General features: G+C 40.5%; 1 protein-coding gene across 2 annotated transcripts; it reads right to left on the bottom strand.

Moving 5' to 3' along the window:
• Window positions 1–3901: 3901 nt before the first annotated feature.
• Window positions 3902–13719, bottom strand: clta (clathrin, light chain A). Of its 2 annotated transcripts, XM_038713916.1 has the most exons (7): window positions 13445–13719; window positions 12673–12701; window positions 11514–11631; window positions 11213–11324; window positions 9279–9332; window positions 6671–6706; window positions 3902–5149 (listed from the first exon to the last, which is right to left on the bottom strand). In XM_038713916.1, the coding sequence occupies exons 1-7, from the start codon at window positions 13620–13622 to the stop codon at window positions 4978–4980; spliced, it is 699 nt and encodes a 232-aa protein (XP_038569844.1). In that variant the 5' UTR covers window positions 13623–13719; the 3' UTR covers window positions 3902–4977. The 2 variants fall into 2 exon arrangements, with proteins under 2 accessions (XP_038569844.1, XP_038569845.1); XM_038713917.1 differs by lacking the exons at window positions 6671–6706; window positions 9279–9332 and having other exon boundaries at window positions 13445–13717.

Genomic DNA, 13719 nt, shown 5'->3' with positions numbered 1-13719 from the left:
AGCAGCCTTTACTGCCAGTTAACAATCTGAGGAGTCATCAGTCAGATGAACACCAAGCTTTATTTGGACATTAAGCCATTCATTCACAAACACCTCAGAAGAAAACCCTTCTGGATATTCCCTCTGTCACATCACAGAATACCAACAGCAACTTCTAATGACATTTTCTCACATCTGATACAAATGGGCAAACTCAGAGCAGGACTGAATTCTCTTCCTCTTAACATATCAGACATGTCCCACAAAACAAGCAACACACAGCAATGAATCAATCTGTCCACACACATCCCTCACACTGTCTTAATGTTGAAACATGTCTGCAGGGATAAAGAATTGACAGTGCTACTAAAGGTGGGTGACCCGGGTAGGGTCGACAGGTTGGAGCTGTGTCTAGTACAGGTCACCCATGTATTTCAATTTCTTTATGCACAAAAGCAGAGACACAATTACAAGATGTTGTTGGTTACCATAAATCATGATGTAAATATCTGAAAGTGACAACAGGGCCCTTTTATGGTGCTGGAGGAAGGAGTGGTTTGCTGCTTTGTCCTAACAGTCCAGCAATAATTTGAAGAGAGTGACGGTAGGTGATGGGGCCAGCCTTGATACTATCATCAGTCCTTAAACCCTGCACAGGCTCACATCCTCCAGGTATTGGGGAAACTCTGGGAGGTCCTGAGATGAGTACCAGGGAGAAAAACTAAATCAACTTCACTTTTATTTTACTTTACACAAGTAATCCCAGGTTTCTTTTCAGCATTTTAGCCAGGCTGACAGAGAGTCACAGCTCTATTGAGCCAAGTATTCCCATAGCTCTCAGTAGTTACGATTTCATGAGCTTCTTTAATGATAAAATTCTAACTAATAGAAACAAAATTCACCAAGACCTGCCCTTAACTGGCACCAACTTATCTCTAAACTCAGGAACCATAGAAACAGCTGTAGAACCAGATACATGTTTAGACTGTTTTGCTTCCCTCAATCTTTACCAACTAACTTCAATAATTTCTTCATCTAAACCATCAACATGCCTCTTAGACCCCATCCCGACTAGGTTGCATAAAGATTTTTTACCCTTAGTCAGCACTTCTATACTAGATATGATCAATCTATCTCTATCAACAGGCTATGTACCACAGTACTTTAAAGTCGCTGTAATTAAATCTCTTCTGAAAAAGCCCAAACTTGATCCGGATGTTTTAGCCAACTATAGACCTATATCTAACCTTCCATTTCTCTCTAAGGTCCTGGAGAAAGCAGTTGCTAAACAGCTGTGTGACTTTCTACAGAGCAATAGTTTATTTGAGGATTTTCAGTCAGGATTTAGAGTTCATCATAGCACAGAGACAGCACTGGTGAAAATTACTAATGACCTCCTCATTGCATCAGACAAAGGACTTGTCTCTGTACTGGTTTTATTATATCTTGGTGCTGCATTTGATACCATTGACCATCGGATCCTATTGCAGAGACTGGAACATTTCATTGGCATTAAAGGAACCGTTCTAAGCTGCTTTAAGTCCTATTTATCAGACCGATTTCAGTTTGTACATGTTAACGATGAGTCCTCCATGCATGCCAAAGTTAGTCATGGAGTTCCACAAGGATCTGTCCTCGGACCAATCCTCTTCACTTTATATATGCTTCCTTTAGGCAATATTATCAGGAAATGTTCCATAAACGTTCATTGTTATGCAGATGATACTCAGTTATATCTATCGATCAAACCAGATGAAACTCATCAGTTAGCTAAACTTCAGATGTGCCTTCAGGATGTTAAAACCTGGATGACCTGTAATTTTCTAATGTTAAACTCAGATAAAACTGAATTTATTGTTCTGGGGCCTAAGCACCTCCGTGACGCATTATCTAAAGAAATAGTTTCCCTGGATGGCATCGCCCTGGCCTCCAGCACCAGTGTGAGGAATCTTAGAGTTATCTTTGATCAGGACATGTCGTTTAAGTCTCACATTAAGCAAATTTCAAGGACCGCCTTTTTTCACCTACGTAATATTGCGAAAATCAGGAACATCCTGTCTAAAAATGATGCAGAAAAACTAGTCCATGCATTTGTTACTTCTAGGCTGGATTACTGCAATTCCTTATTATCAGGCTGCTCGAAAAAGTCCATTAAGACTCTTCAGCTGATCCAGAATGCTGCAGCAGGTGTTCTGACAGGAACCAGGAAAAGAGATCATATTTCTCCTGTCTTAGCTTCTTTGCATTGGCTTCCAGTAAAATCCAGAATAGAATTTAAAATCATTCTTCTTACCTACAAAGCTCTTAATGGTCAGGCACCATCTTATCTTAAAGAGCTCATAGTACCTTACTACCCCACCAGAGCACTGCGCTCCCAGAATGCAGGGTTACTTGTGGTTCCTAGAGTCTCCAAAAGTAGACTAGGAGCCAGAGCGTTCAGCTATCAAGCTCCTCTCCTGTGGAACCAGGTTCCAGTTTGGGGTCAGGAGGCAGACACCATTTCCACATTTAAGAGTAGGCTTAAGATTTTCCTCTTTGATAAAGCTTGTAGGTAGGGCTGGCTCAGGTGAGTCCTGAACCATCCCTTAGTTATGCTGCTATAGGCCTAGACTGCCGGGGGATTTCCTATGATGCACTGAGCTCCTCTCTCCTCTACTTTCTCTCCCTCTGTATGGAACCTCATCCCATTATTGCATGTTACTAACACAACTTCTTCCCTTTCCAGTAGTCTTGTGCTTTCTCGTCCCTCTCCTCTCTCCTCCTATCACTTCCTGCAGGTGTTTCTGGCTCTGGAGCTGTGGAGTCTGGATCTGTGGCTGCGGGTCACCTGCTGCCTCCGTGTTCCTGCTCGACACCCTCTGCTACAACAACTATTGTTACTAGTCCTATTGTTATTATTGTTATTATAATCATTAACATTACGATTGTTATCATTAACACTACTATACATATCTATACCATTTTTCATTTAGTCTATAGCAACATCACCTTTACTGTCTGTACCTCTGTGTGTATATTGTGTAGGCTGCCTCCCTCCCCTCTCTCTCCTTCCATCCCTCTCTTTTTCTCTCTGTTCCTCTCTTGCCCTCTCTCTCTCTCCTTCCTTCACCCCCAACCGGTCGAGGCAGATGGCCACCCACCGTGAGCCATGGTTCTGCTCGAGGTTTCTCCTTCTTAAAAGGAAGTTTTTCTTTTCTTTTCTTCCTTGCCTCTGTCGCCTACTGCTGCTCTTGGTGGGAATTGTTGGGCTTCCGTAAACATCATAGAGCATGGTCTAGAGATATCGCCACCTTTATGTCAGGGGACATAAAGGTGGAGCTTTATGACAAACTACCCTCTCTTTTCTGCAATCCAGACGTCAACCATCACCCCGACTGCCACATCTTGCTTTGTGTTTATTTATGTTACACATGCCCATTTAAATAGTTATGTTTAGTTCACCCTTTTGTTAAATAAATCACTTTTTGATCATTTATGCTGCCTCATTACCTCTTTTGTCATGGCCCTTGAGCCAGGTTGTGACAATCTCCACAAGTCTTTGTTCAAACGTTGACCAAAACAAACACAAAAATTCTCTAGATGGCAGATATCAAAAATAAAAATATAAAGTGTTTGTGCATCATAAACCTTAAAACAAAAAATTTTGCAGGTGGGTTTAACATGTCACCTACTAGTCAGGCACATATGACATTAGCTGATCTCAAGGTTATAAAAATATTTTTATATAAAGTTTGCGTTTCCAAAATTATTTCAAATAAAGCTTGGCTTACAGTCCAAATTCTTTCATCATTTTAATCTCCCAAGTCATCTGGATCTGGTCTGAAAATTTCAAGTGTTGCATTTTTCATGACTTGCTTCAATCCCAATTGTTGACGCTTGCGGCTATATTTAATATGCAGTTGAAGAATGACTCAGCGACAACTTTCATTCACTTTTTTACTGATACTGAAATCAAATGGACAATGAACACGCATGGTCAAGCAACAGCTGGCTAATATGTATTTATCTTTAAAACCACAACGGTCTAATTTCAGTGAAACATTTTATATACTGTATATATAATGCCTTCTGTATATGTACATAGGTACACGCATAGAGTACATATACACACACACACACACACACACACAGTTGAGGTTTAAACGCACATACAAACAGGTCACATAATTAGTATACATTATTGTAATGACTTGGACAGTTCCTGACTGGAGAGGGGAGAGGCTTTTCAAAAGGAAATGCATAGATTGGAAAATTTAACACAATATGCCACAAGCAGGCTCTACACACACTGTTCAAAGTACACACTGAATTTGGAGTTTTGTTTTAAGAGTTTGGTCCTAAAAAAAAAATATATATATTTTTTTTTATTTTTTTTTTTTTTTTTTTTTAGGAAGATACTTTTTTTGCAAGGATGGGAAAACATGAGGCGATGTGTTGGAGGGCAAAGGGTTAATGAAACCAGCTAACATCAATCAACCCTCATAGGTCAGAGGACAGTTAAGTTAAGAGTACAGTATCATGGGAATGATATTGTTTGGGGGCCATGTGAAGCAGGTTGTACAAACAAACATGAACCTTTCCCTTTTAGTGTCCAAACTCACCACCCTTACACAAGTGTTACACAATACCACAGACCATGACAACTTGTGTCGATCTAATAGGAGTTGATCTCGGGATATTAAACAACAAGAAAGAGGAATTACAAGGTCTTGATTTGTCTGCGGAAGAGGTCACACAGATGAAAACCTTTCAGGGGGCAGACAATGGTGAGCTGGTGTTTCAAAGCTAATCTCTACAGCCCTGCCAGGAGGAGATAGATAAGGGTAGGACCACTGGCTATATCCTTCCACAGGGCTGTGCATGGCAAACCGGTATGGACAGAAGGAATGCAAGTCCCCTTGTCTTCAGAATGCAGATGGTGGGACATCGGTAGTAGGGTTGGTTGGTACGTCATGAGACAGGATTATATGGAATGACACCCTGAGCAGGCTAGGCTGCCTAGCGGACTAGTGGGGACTGCTTCAGGGAGATGAGGACGGAGCGCATGCGAGACACGTCTTTGGCCTGCTTGCTGGACTTGGGGTTGAAGTCACAGAGTCGAGCCACCCGCTCCCACTCCGTGCCGGGGTTGCTCTCGTCCAGATCTGAAATCATGGCCTCCTCAGCCGCCCTACATGCAACAGGGAAGAGGAGAAGGAAAGGACATGGAATAGGAAACAATCAGTGGAGGAAGTGGTTAAGATACACCAAAATACACGTATAGCCCTGAGAAAGTCCTCTGCTGATCACCAACACACACACACACGTTCTGGTGGAAAACTTAGTCATGCCTCCCAGATGCTTAGATGCTGGCATGACTGATGCATCTGTCAGATTCAATTCAATCTAAAATTTCAGTCTGACATCAAGATTTGAGAAGTACCCTCCCAATCTATTGAGTATAAATCTCAATACACCGGCTGGTGGGACTTTGTTAATTCAGCAGAGTCTACCTCAGGACAAGACAGTCCAATCACCACATAGAAATGGACATCCGTCTGTCTTTACACCCACAAAGTGAAACAAGCTACAACAGTTTCATTACGTGTGGCATGCCCCCAACTCCGCTTACATATTACAGTCACCTTTATTTTCGACTCTCCACAACAGTAAAGGTAGGTACGTCCACAAAACTGATGAGAAATCCAAATAAAAACAAACAAACCAAAGCTTAACAAAGTAATTTTAAGGTCTAATAAGCATTTTTGGTTGGTTAAAAATGCAGTTCTGTACAGAACTGGGGGAGGGGAGTTTGCCCACACCCTTACGACATCCTCTTTACGCACCAAGAACCAAGTATAGGGATGATGAGCTCATCTATATACTTGTCCTTAATAAAAAGGAAAAAAAAAAAAAAGGAACAATGACAAGTTCTGTTTTTTTAACCAAGCCCAAAAGAACTGGAAGCACTGCTAGGCTTTAGCCGTGCATTGTGCTGCAGCTGAAAAGCAGGCTATTTGGAGGTGTGTCAAAGAATGCATTCACTTAGATTTCATGTGTCCTAATTGTGGAACTGATCAATTAATGTCTTATTGGTGAAGATTGAGGCGTTTTTTAAACCATCTATTAAACCAAAAAGTGGACATTTACACTACAGGGCTTACCACTTGAAGTTAAAACAAGTTTAAAAAACAAAAACGGAAGACAAAAAGACAAAACTTGAAACTGAAAATGGATCAGTCCCACTTTCACAAGCCATTTTGAGATGTAAGCCACAGATTATGGCTAAACAAATATAACCCCTCATCACACCCCACCCACAAACAGTAATAATTCCACTGCCATGGTACTTTTCTAGTTAAAATGTTATTTTTCTATACCCCGCCCAACCTGCCAGCACAAACTCAGCTACTACCTACAACACAATACACAAAGCAAAATGGGGATGAGAAGCCAATGAACATTCACAGTCGCAACCAACTACAAATACACAAAAAGGACTAGAAGGACCACAACATCACAGAAGGGGCATTATAACAAGCCTCTATCTAGGCAGTGGATCTAACTGTTGGGATAGTAAACTAAGTATCTATGCAACATATAATGATCTAACACACACACACACACACACACACACACACACACACACACCTATCCCCTGTCAAAAATATAAAGTATTTAGAGGTTCTGTGGTTTTGTATTTTTACTTAACTGGTCTAGGCGGTAGCAAGGATGGTTAATGTGTGTGCTTTAAGGTGCATAGGAAAAGAAAACAGGGAGAAACAGTTTCACAAGTCAGAATTTAGAAGAGAGAGGGGAAGGGGAACGAAATGAAAGACAACAAAAATGAGCTAAATGCAAATGTTGAAAGCAAGCATGCAAAAGCAACAGTTTTTTTAAATTTCATTTTTTTCTTCAAAAATGATTAGTGTGCAGCCTTTGGTTTAGTGACATTTCTCTAATAATATAATACTGCCTCAAGCCATATTTCTGTCAGTTACACACACAAGGATGTTATGGCCTGGGATCTCATTTATAAAACTTGTATATTATTTTCTAATAAGTCAAATCACGAGCACATCATGCCAGTTACGTCCCCGTGTAAATATGTCCAAAATTTCACCTACAAGCGATATTATTCATTTTATGTCACAAGACATTAACATAATTTATTTCACTACATTGGCAATGATGTGGCCAGCTCCCACTTTATGCAAAATCTTTGCAGGCACTGTTCACACATTGTTCATTCTCTTGCCACACAACGTTTGTGTGGGAAGTGGTATTCACATCATTCAAGCCCATTTGTTCTTATTGAATGCTTATAAATGAGGCCCATCGAGTCCTCGTCATAGACTCCACCAACAACATGATGAAGCAGGAAGTGCTGTGATTCACTGTCATTCTACACAAAACACTGCTAAAGCACCAGGAATTTGTTGATTTGCATTGAGGTGTGCACATAAACAAAGCTCACAATTGAAACACAATAAAATGCCTCTTCCTTAATCATGACAAAATCATTTTGGCAATCATGAGCATGTGTACATTAATACTAAGTCACAAATACAATGAAAATGTAATGCAAAAAAGGAAAAAAAAGCTTAAATACGAACCTAATGAAAGAACAACCAAAAATAAGCCTAGGAACAAAGGAACATGTCAAACTATTCTCACCAAATAAAAAATAATAACTGATGGCAAGTTTGAATTACAAGCTGATGAATAAGAAGATAATAAAATAAAACGTGTACAGGCTAATTGAAACTCCCAACTAATCTGATATCCTGCAAAACCAAAGGCTGCACAACTCAAGCTACTGGATAGCTAGCTGGGCAAATTAGCATGTCATCCCATTGGACAGCAGTAGCTACAGAGCAGCTAACATTCTAATAAAGCATGAACACAGTTCAGTTTGAAGCAGTTGTGTAACCCATGACATGACCAGTGGTGTTATCAATAAAATTTTTGCAGACACTGGGGACATGTGAGGGCTGGACTCATTAAATGTTACCTTGAAATGAATTGAAGAACCAGAATGATGGAAACAAAGCTGGAGAAGTGCTTTTCTGAAGAGGTGATTAATACATTAAAACTATTAATGACTTTTCTTTTGCCTATAAAAACACAATAGGCAAAAAATATTTAATAACTGGACATTCTGAATCCTGCACATACCTAGAATTTAAGTCCAATTGTATTTAGTTAAATACATAAAATGAAAACAGCTGTAGTTTAAGGGATGCAACTATGACAAAAAACACCTAATAACTATTAGATATTACTACATATTGTTCAGCAATGAGACCCACCTTACTGAGCATAGATGAGTTTATAAAGCATTACAACTTTCACACATTATTAAAACTACAGAGACTTTTAACTCGGTTTCACGTGTAGTGTGGTTTAGTTTGGCACCATCCCATTCTGCACACATCCTCATTTTTAGATAAATGAGTGCTTAGGGCTGGCGATACGGGAAGTTAGTACTTAGGACGTTTGACTTGTAGAGATTCAGAGGCAGGAACCTCCACAATGTCAAACTCTGCACACAGTGCAGTAAAATCACGTCTTATTTCATTAACAACTCTCGAAGTTAAAATAAAGGGAAATCGTTCGGTCCACTTATGCACGCACACGTGCACGCGCACACACACGTGCACGCGCACACACACACACACACACACACACACACACAACTGCTTCAAACAAACCTATAAGCATCCTAATACTGAATAATATTTTGTAGATTAATTTGGGGGTAAATCACTTTAATAAAAAGGTGAAACATTTCTGTCTAAGAGAGTTCATACAATTAATGTACGTGTTAATTGTTGGAAACGTGTGTAATGTATTTGCAAAATGTTTTGCTGAAATGACATGGAAGAGAAAGTGTGGAAGTGAATAATGGAGCAGAAAACACAGACAGTTATGAAAGACTTAATTAGCTCTCCATGGTTGTGACTGAGGAGTGTGCATGTAGTGGCATGCAGTCAATCTATTTACTGAAATGTCCTGACAGGTATCCACTCACAAATGACATGCAGATATATGGGAGGGGGTATGGGTATTATTACTGCAGTTTCTGTTTGGAAAACTTCAAGCTACATGATGAGCGTAACAATCAGAAATCAAAGTAGTTCAAAATGAAGAACTAAAAACATGGCTACACAAGGCGAGGTAAACTAATGCCCTAACTAATGAGATGAGTATGAGGTAAATGGTTGGATGCTGGGAGTTGATGACAATGGAGGTAAAACAAAGCAAATTTTTTTTGTAAAAATCATAACAAAGGGAGGATGTTAGTTGGAGCAACATACACATAACCAATGAGCTCAGAGAAGGGCTGCTTGTAGAAGTCTTCATCCAGCACCCTGGACAAACATCCGCCCAAACGACAGAGCAGCAAGAAGGCAGCAGAGAAGAGAGACAGCAATAAAAGGGAGAAGAGGATGGAAACACAAGCATTATAGGTTACCACACAATAATATGCTAAGGCATATAATCAAAGGCTCAGATTTTTGGAAGGACTTCTAAATGCAGTGTCAGGGGTTTTCAAAGGCTCAGGGAGGCTCTCAGCTGATCGTGTCCGCCCCCTGAAATCTTTAATTACACGGCTCTGGTGTTCTGCCAGACAACATCAGTCTTCACATTTGAAACAATTTGCACAGGTGAGAGAATATCAGTATATGTTGCAAATATAAGCTAATGAGTTTAAGTAATCAATCGAAGACACCACAATTTATGCAAATGACAGCAAAGGACTCATTTGCTTATTTTTGGTTCACATCATTAATGAAATACTTTTGTTTTTTTTTAACTATTGATCAAGCAAAACAGTTGAAATGAAGGGAGATCTTTTTAATACATCTTAAAGTCTAAACCAACTCATTATTTGATTAGGTTGGAAAAGAGGAAATATGAAAATTTTTGTTAGTTGCAGCCCTAACTCAGCAAAATATGCACCATATTTTTTTATACTTATTGACCTTTGCCAGACCAAGACCATCCATCTAGCAAACACGGGTTTGCCAGATGAGTAGGGAGTCATAGCAGCAGGTAGTTTATTATTCATAGGGCAGCAGGGATACGTTACAGAGCAGGAGAAACTGAGACTGAAAAAACTGAGTGGTGGACACAAACGTGCCAGCCATGCGGCGTATTGTACATCCTTTTATATATATTTTTATTGATTTTTTGTTCTAATATGAATAAATACTATTTTTTTGGGAGTCATTCTTCTGGGACAACAATTTTTGTTTTTTACTCTCCCATGGAGACAGAATTATTTTTGTGGGAGTGGGATGCGACATGAGAAATCCACACCGGTGTCACCCTCTCGTAGCAATGCAAGTTGTCCCTCAAAGAAAAAGGCTTATTTTCACATTACTGTCCACAAGTGTGAACAAATGAATTTCCAACTGGAGGGTTTGGGCTAACAACAGATTGGACCAGTGACGTGACGCCAACACATTGTCTTCCTTAAAACTCAACCCAAAGGTGGACCCGTTTTTTCTCCTGCTAGAGAGCATACACCAGTGGTCGGCAATAGGCAGCCAGAACTGGCCCGCCAGCAATAATATCTGGCCCATGGCCAGATTGCTTTGATAGCAGAAAAATATAAAATAAATAAACTGATAGCGGCTGATGCTGAAATAGATCTAAGTATAGTGATATGTTATTGTGCCTACAAAATAAAAGCGCAAGAATGTTTTTTGAAGCAATGCTTTATGTTGAGTTCATTGAGAGCTTTTACTTTGAAAGGTTCTGAAGGACATTCGAAAGACTCTCTGGCTTACTTGACACACCTCTGTAAACGTGTGATTGGATTCCCCTGAATTTCTTCAGCAAAATGAAAATTAGTGTCAATAGGTTTATGAATGCGGCTCAAATCCCGGGATGCACACGCACTGCGGCACATGCTTTATTGCGAGCATGTGGAAAAAGGTCGATCATGTAATGTCTTGAAAAAAAAATTTGGCCCGATGTCAGACTTATTTGCTGACCCCTGGCCTACACACTCAGCCAAATCTTAGTATTCGGTTATATGCTCACCTGTGGCTGAATCCAAGATTGCTGCCATTATTTAGAAACTGCCCTTTTGAAATATTATATAAAGACTGCTGGTTGGAATCCATACAATCATCTTGTCTAGACAAAAACAGTGAATGTGTTCTAATTCATGGTAATGTCAGCCCTCCCTCATTTCCACTGATCCTTGTGTCCTTATTCTACCCTTCTATGAAGCCAGTACCTGTTATTGGTTTTGGTTTTCTCCAGCTGCTCGTTCTGCCTGGCGTGCCACTCTTCCAGCTCCACCTTGGCTTTCTCTTTCCACTCTGACTCCTGCTTGCGAGAGTTATCATCTGGGGAGGGAGATGAGTGAGGACAGGTGTGATAAAGTAGTGAAGAGGCAGATGACAATGATATGGTCATCAGGACACATTGGAGGAAAATTAGGAATTAAGGAAGGATGCATTTGCTTTACATACAATTGTCACATCTCAGACAGCCATTATCTATCCTGTTCCCTTTTTCCTCTGGTTTGTGCTTACCTAGCAACTCCAGCCGCTCTTTTTGCTCCTCCCTCCACTTGCGTAGGCTCTCAGGTTCGGCCTGCAGCCGGTCTGCATTGGAGATTGCTGCATAGGCGTCTGATGGGCCGTTGCTTTCCTGAGAAACAAGGGAGGTGATGTCAGGCAGATCATTGTGGTACTTCGTAACAAAAAATATTTGATCATTTCAATCATACATGGTGAAGACACATTCAGTATCTCGTCTTGAATTAGTCATATTTCAATCTGAAAGTTGCAAGTACATTTGGAACCACCTATTGTCACCAGTATTTTTTTGTCCTGAATCCAATGTGCATACAGCACATACGGTATGTTCTTAAGAGTTAGCTGTATGTTGTTTGAGAGGCTTTATTAAAAACTACATTTGGCCCACTGAGTTTTATCAGCTTAGCTTCTCTCACTACCAGATAGAAGTGCTGACAGTGGAAAAGACAGCAATGTTGCAACGACAGCACAGGAAAAGGAAGTTGGAGCAGAACTACAGCCAGATATTCCAACCTTCTGCAGTTAGATCTGAAATCACACTCCTACTGTGCTGAAAGAAAAAACCCTGCAGAACTGATGCATAAAATGAGGATTAAAAACACTGGAGCAAATCACCTCCCATTAGTACATCTTTATAATCTCACCAGTTTAGTTGAAGGACAATTCTGGTTTATTATTACTTAGGTTTTATATTTTATAGTTCTGGCCATCAAGCTGCCGTACATTAACCTACCGTACTTGTAGCTGCTTGTACACATATACTGTTTTCTGTGCAATGATGGTTTACTAGCTGCATTTTCAGTGAACTAACTTTCAGTTTTACATCCTGTAAATTTATGGAAACAAATGCCACGTTAGCAGCATGTTTTGGCCATTTACTAAAATAATATAATCAGTGTCCTGATAACAATCCTCTGCAGAGTCAGTAGAGACAAAACTACACAGCTCTTAAGAAGCAGCACGTAAAAGCTCTACTTTCAATATCAAGATGTTTGGTTTGGACAGTGTGGCATATGTGAGCACTGGGCACAGATAGGCTGTCAAAGTCCCCCTATTCACACACAAAATACAGAGAAGTAAACATGAGGACATAAGTAGTAGTCAATTTAAGAGCAAAATTATTGAGAACAAAAACAATGTGAAGAAGTTTTACCCCATAAAGCTCTCCGTTGACAGCACCGTCTATAATCACACAAGAAAAAAATAGCTGTTAACGTTAGATCAAGCAGACAAATACAGTAAAACCAGATAATTAAATATGTCGGGGCGGGGGGGGACTGTAAACTGACAAGACCTTGGCTAGCTAGGAACCTTTCACTCCTGCTGAATCCTCAAGATTTACATACACACGATTGCATAATGTGATATGTCAGCACATGACCAACTACAACTGTTAAACCACAACGAAGCTACAGCTTCGAGGAAATGAATCAGACATGACCAAAGGTCAGAAGCTCAATGAATTTCCTCTTGTGGCTGTAAGGTTTGCCGGCATACATTGCTAGGAACATGTCGCGCTGCCAGCAAATAACGTTAAGGTTAGTCAAGCTTGATAGGAAGCAATGAATGACACGGCCAAGAACGAAGCTAGAGCTAATCACACAGCTTCATTCAATTCAGAAACGCTGGCGAAAGCGTGAATCATTAACTAATGATTCAGAGTTTTCCTTTTACGTGTTCATTTGTCAACGTTGACACAGGTTGATGTTACCGCTAGCTAAGCCTACTCGGCTAACTCGTTAGCTCAGCTAACGTTAGTTAGCTAACTAAAAGAGCATCAACTTCAGTGTCCATTTAGGACCAGATTAAGGTTTAGGGAAACAGTTATCGTTTAACAACATACACCACACCCTAACTAACTAGACAGACAACATTACGGGTGAACGGAGACAAGCTGCCTCTGCTTGACCACAGCAGTCACCCACCGTTGGAGTCTCCCAGCGACGAGGGGACCTCTCCACTGTCCAGGATGCTGAAGCCTTCGTCGTTTTCTATCCCTGCGATTTCGCTCTCCTGCTGGGCCAAGAACGCGGCGGCGGGGTCCTCTTCCGAGCCGACGCCGTTTCCAGCGGCGGGTGCGTTCAGCATGTCAAAATCATCCATGTTGTGTTCTTGTGAGAGGAGAAATTTGAGAAACTGCGGGCAGGTGTAGCGGTTGACCGAAACCGATAAGCTCAATGGGAAGGACGGCAAAAAAAAC

This window comes from Micropterus salmoides, unplaced genomic scaffold, assembly GCF_014851395.1.
Source record: "Micropterus salmoides isolate LMB-PRFRI ecotype aquatic unplaced genomic scaffold, ASM1485139v1 Ms_hic_scaffold_12, whole genome shotgun sequence".
Classification (NCBI taxonomy): Eukaryota; Metazoa; Chordata; class Actinopteri; order Centrarchiformes; family Centrarchidae; genus Micropterus; species Micropterus salmoides.
The sequence above is the reverse complement of the archived record's forward strand: the minus strand, read 5'-3'. Positions and strand labels throughout refer to the sequence as shown.

Excerpts from the sequence above, each read along its gene's own strand:
- clta (XM_038713916.1), bottom strand. The coding sequence starts at position 13,622 with ATGGATGATTTTGACATGCTGAACGCACCCGCCGCTGGAAACGGCGTC. Across the intron at positions 9,333-11,212 it reads AAAACCAAAACCAATAACAG|GGTGCTGGATGAAGACTTCT; the intron begins GTACTGGCTTCA and ends ATGTTTGTCCAG. Across the intron at positions 6,707-9,278 it reads TCTGAGCTCATTGGTTATGT|CACACACATTAACCATCCTT; the intron begins GTATGTTGCTCC and ends TGCACCTTAAAG.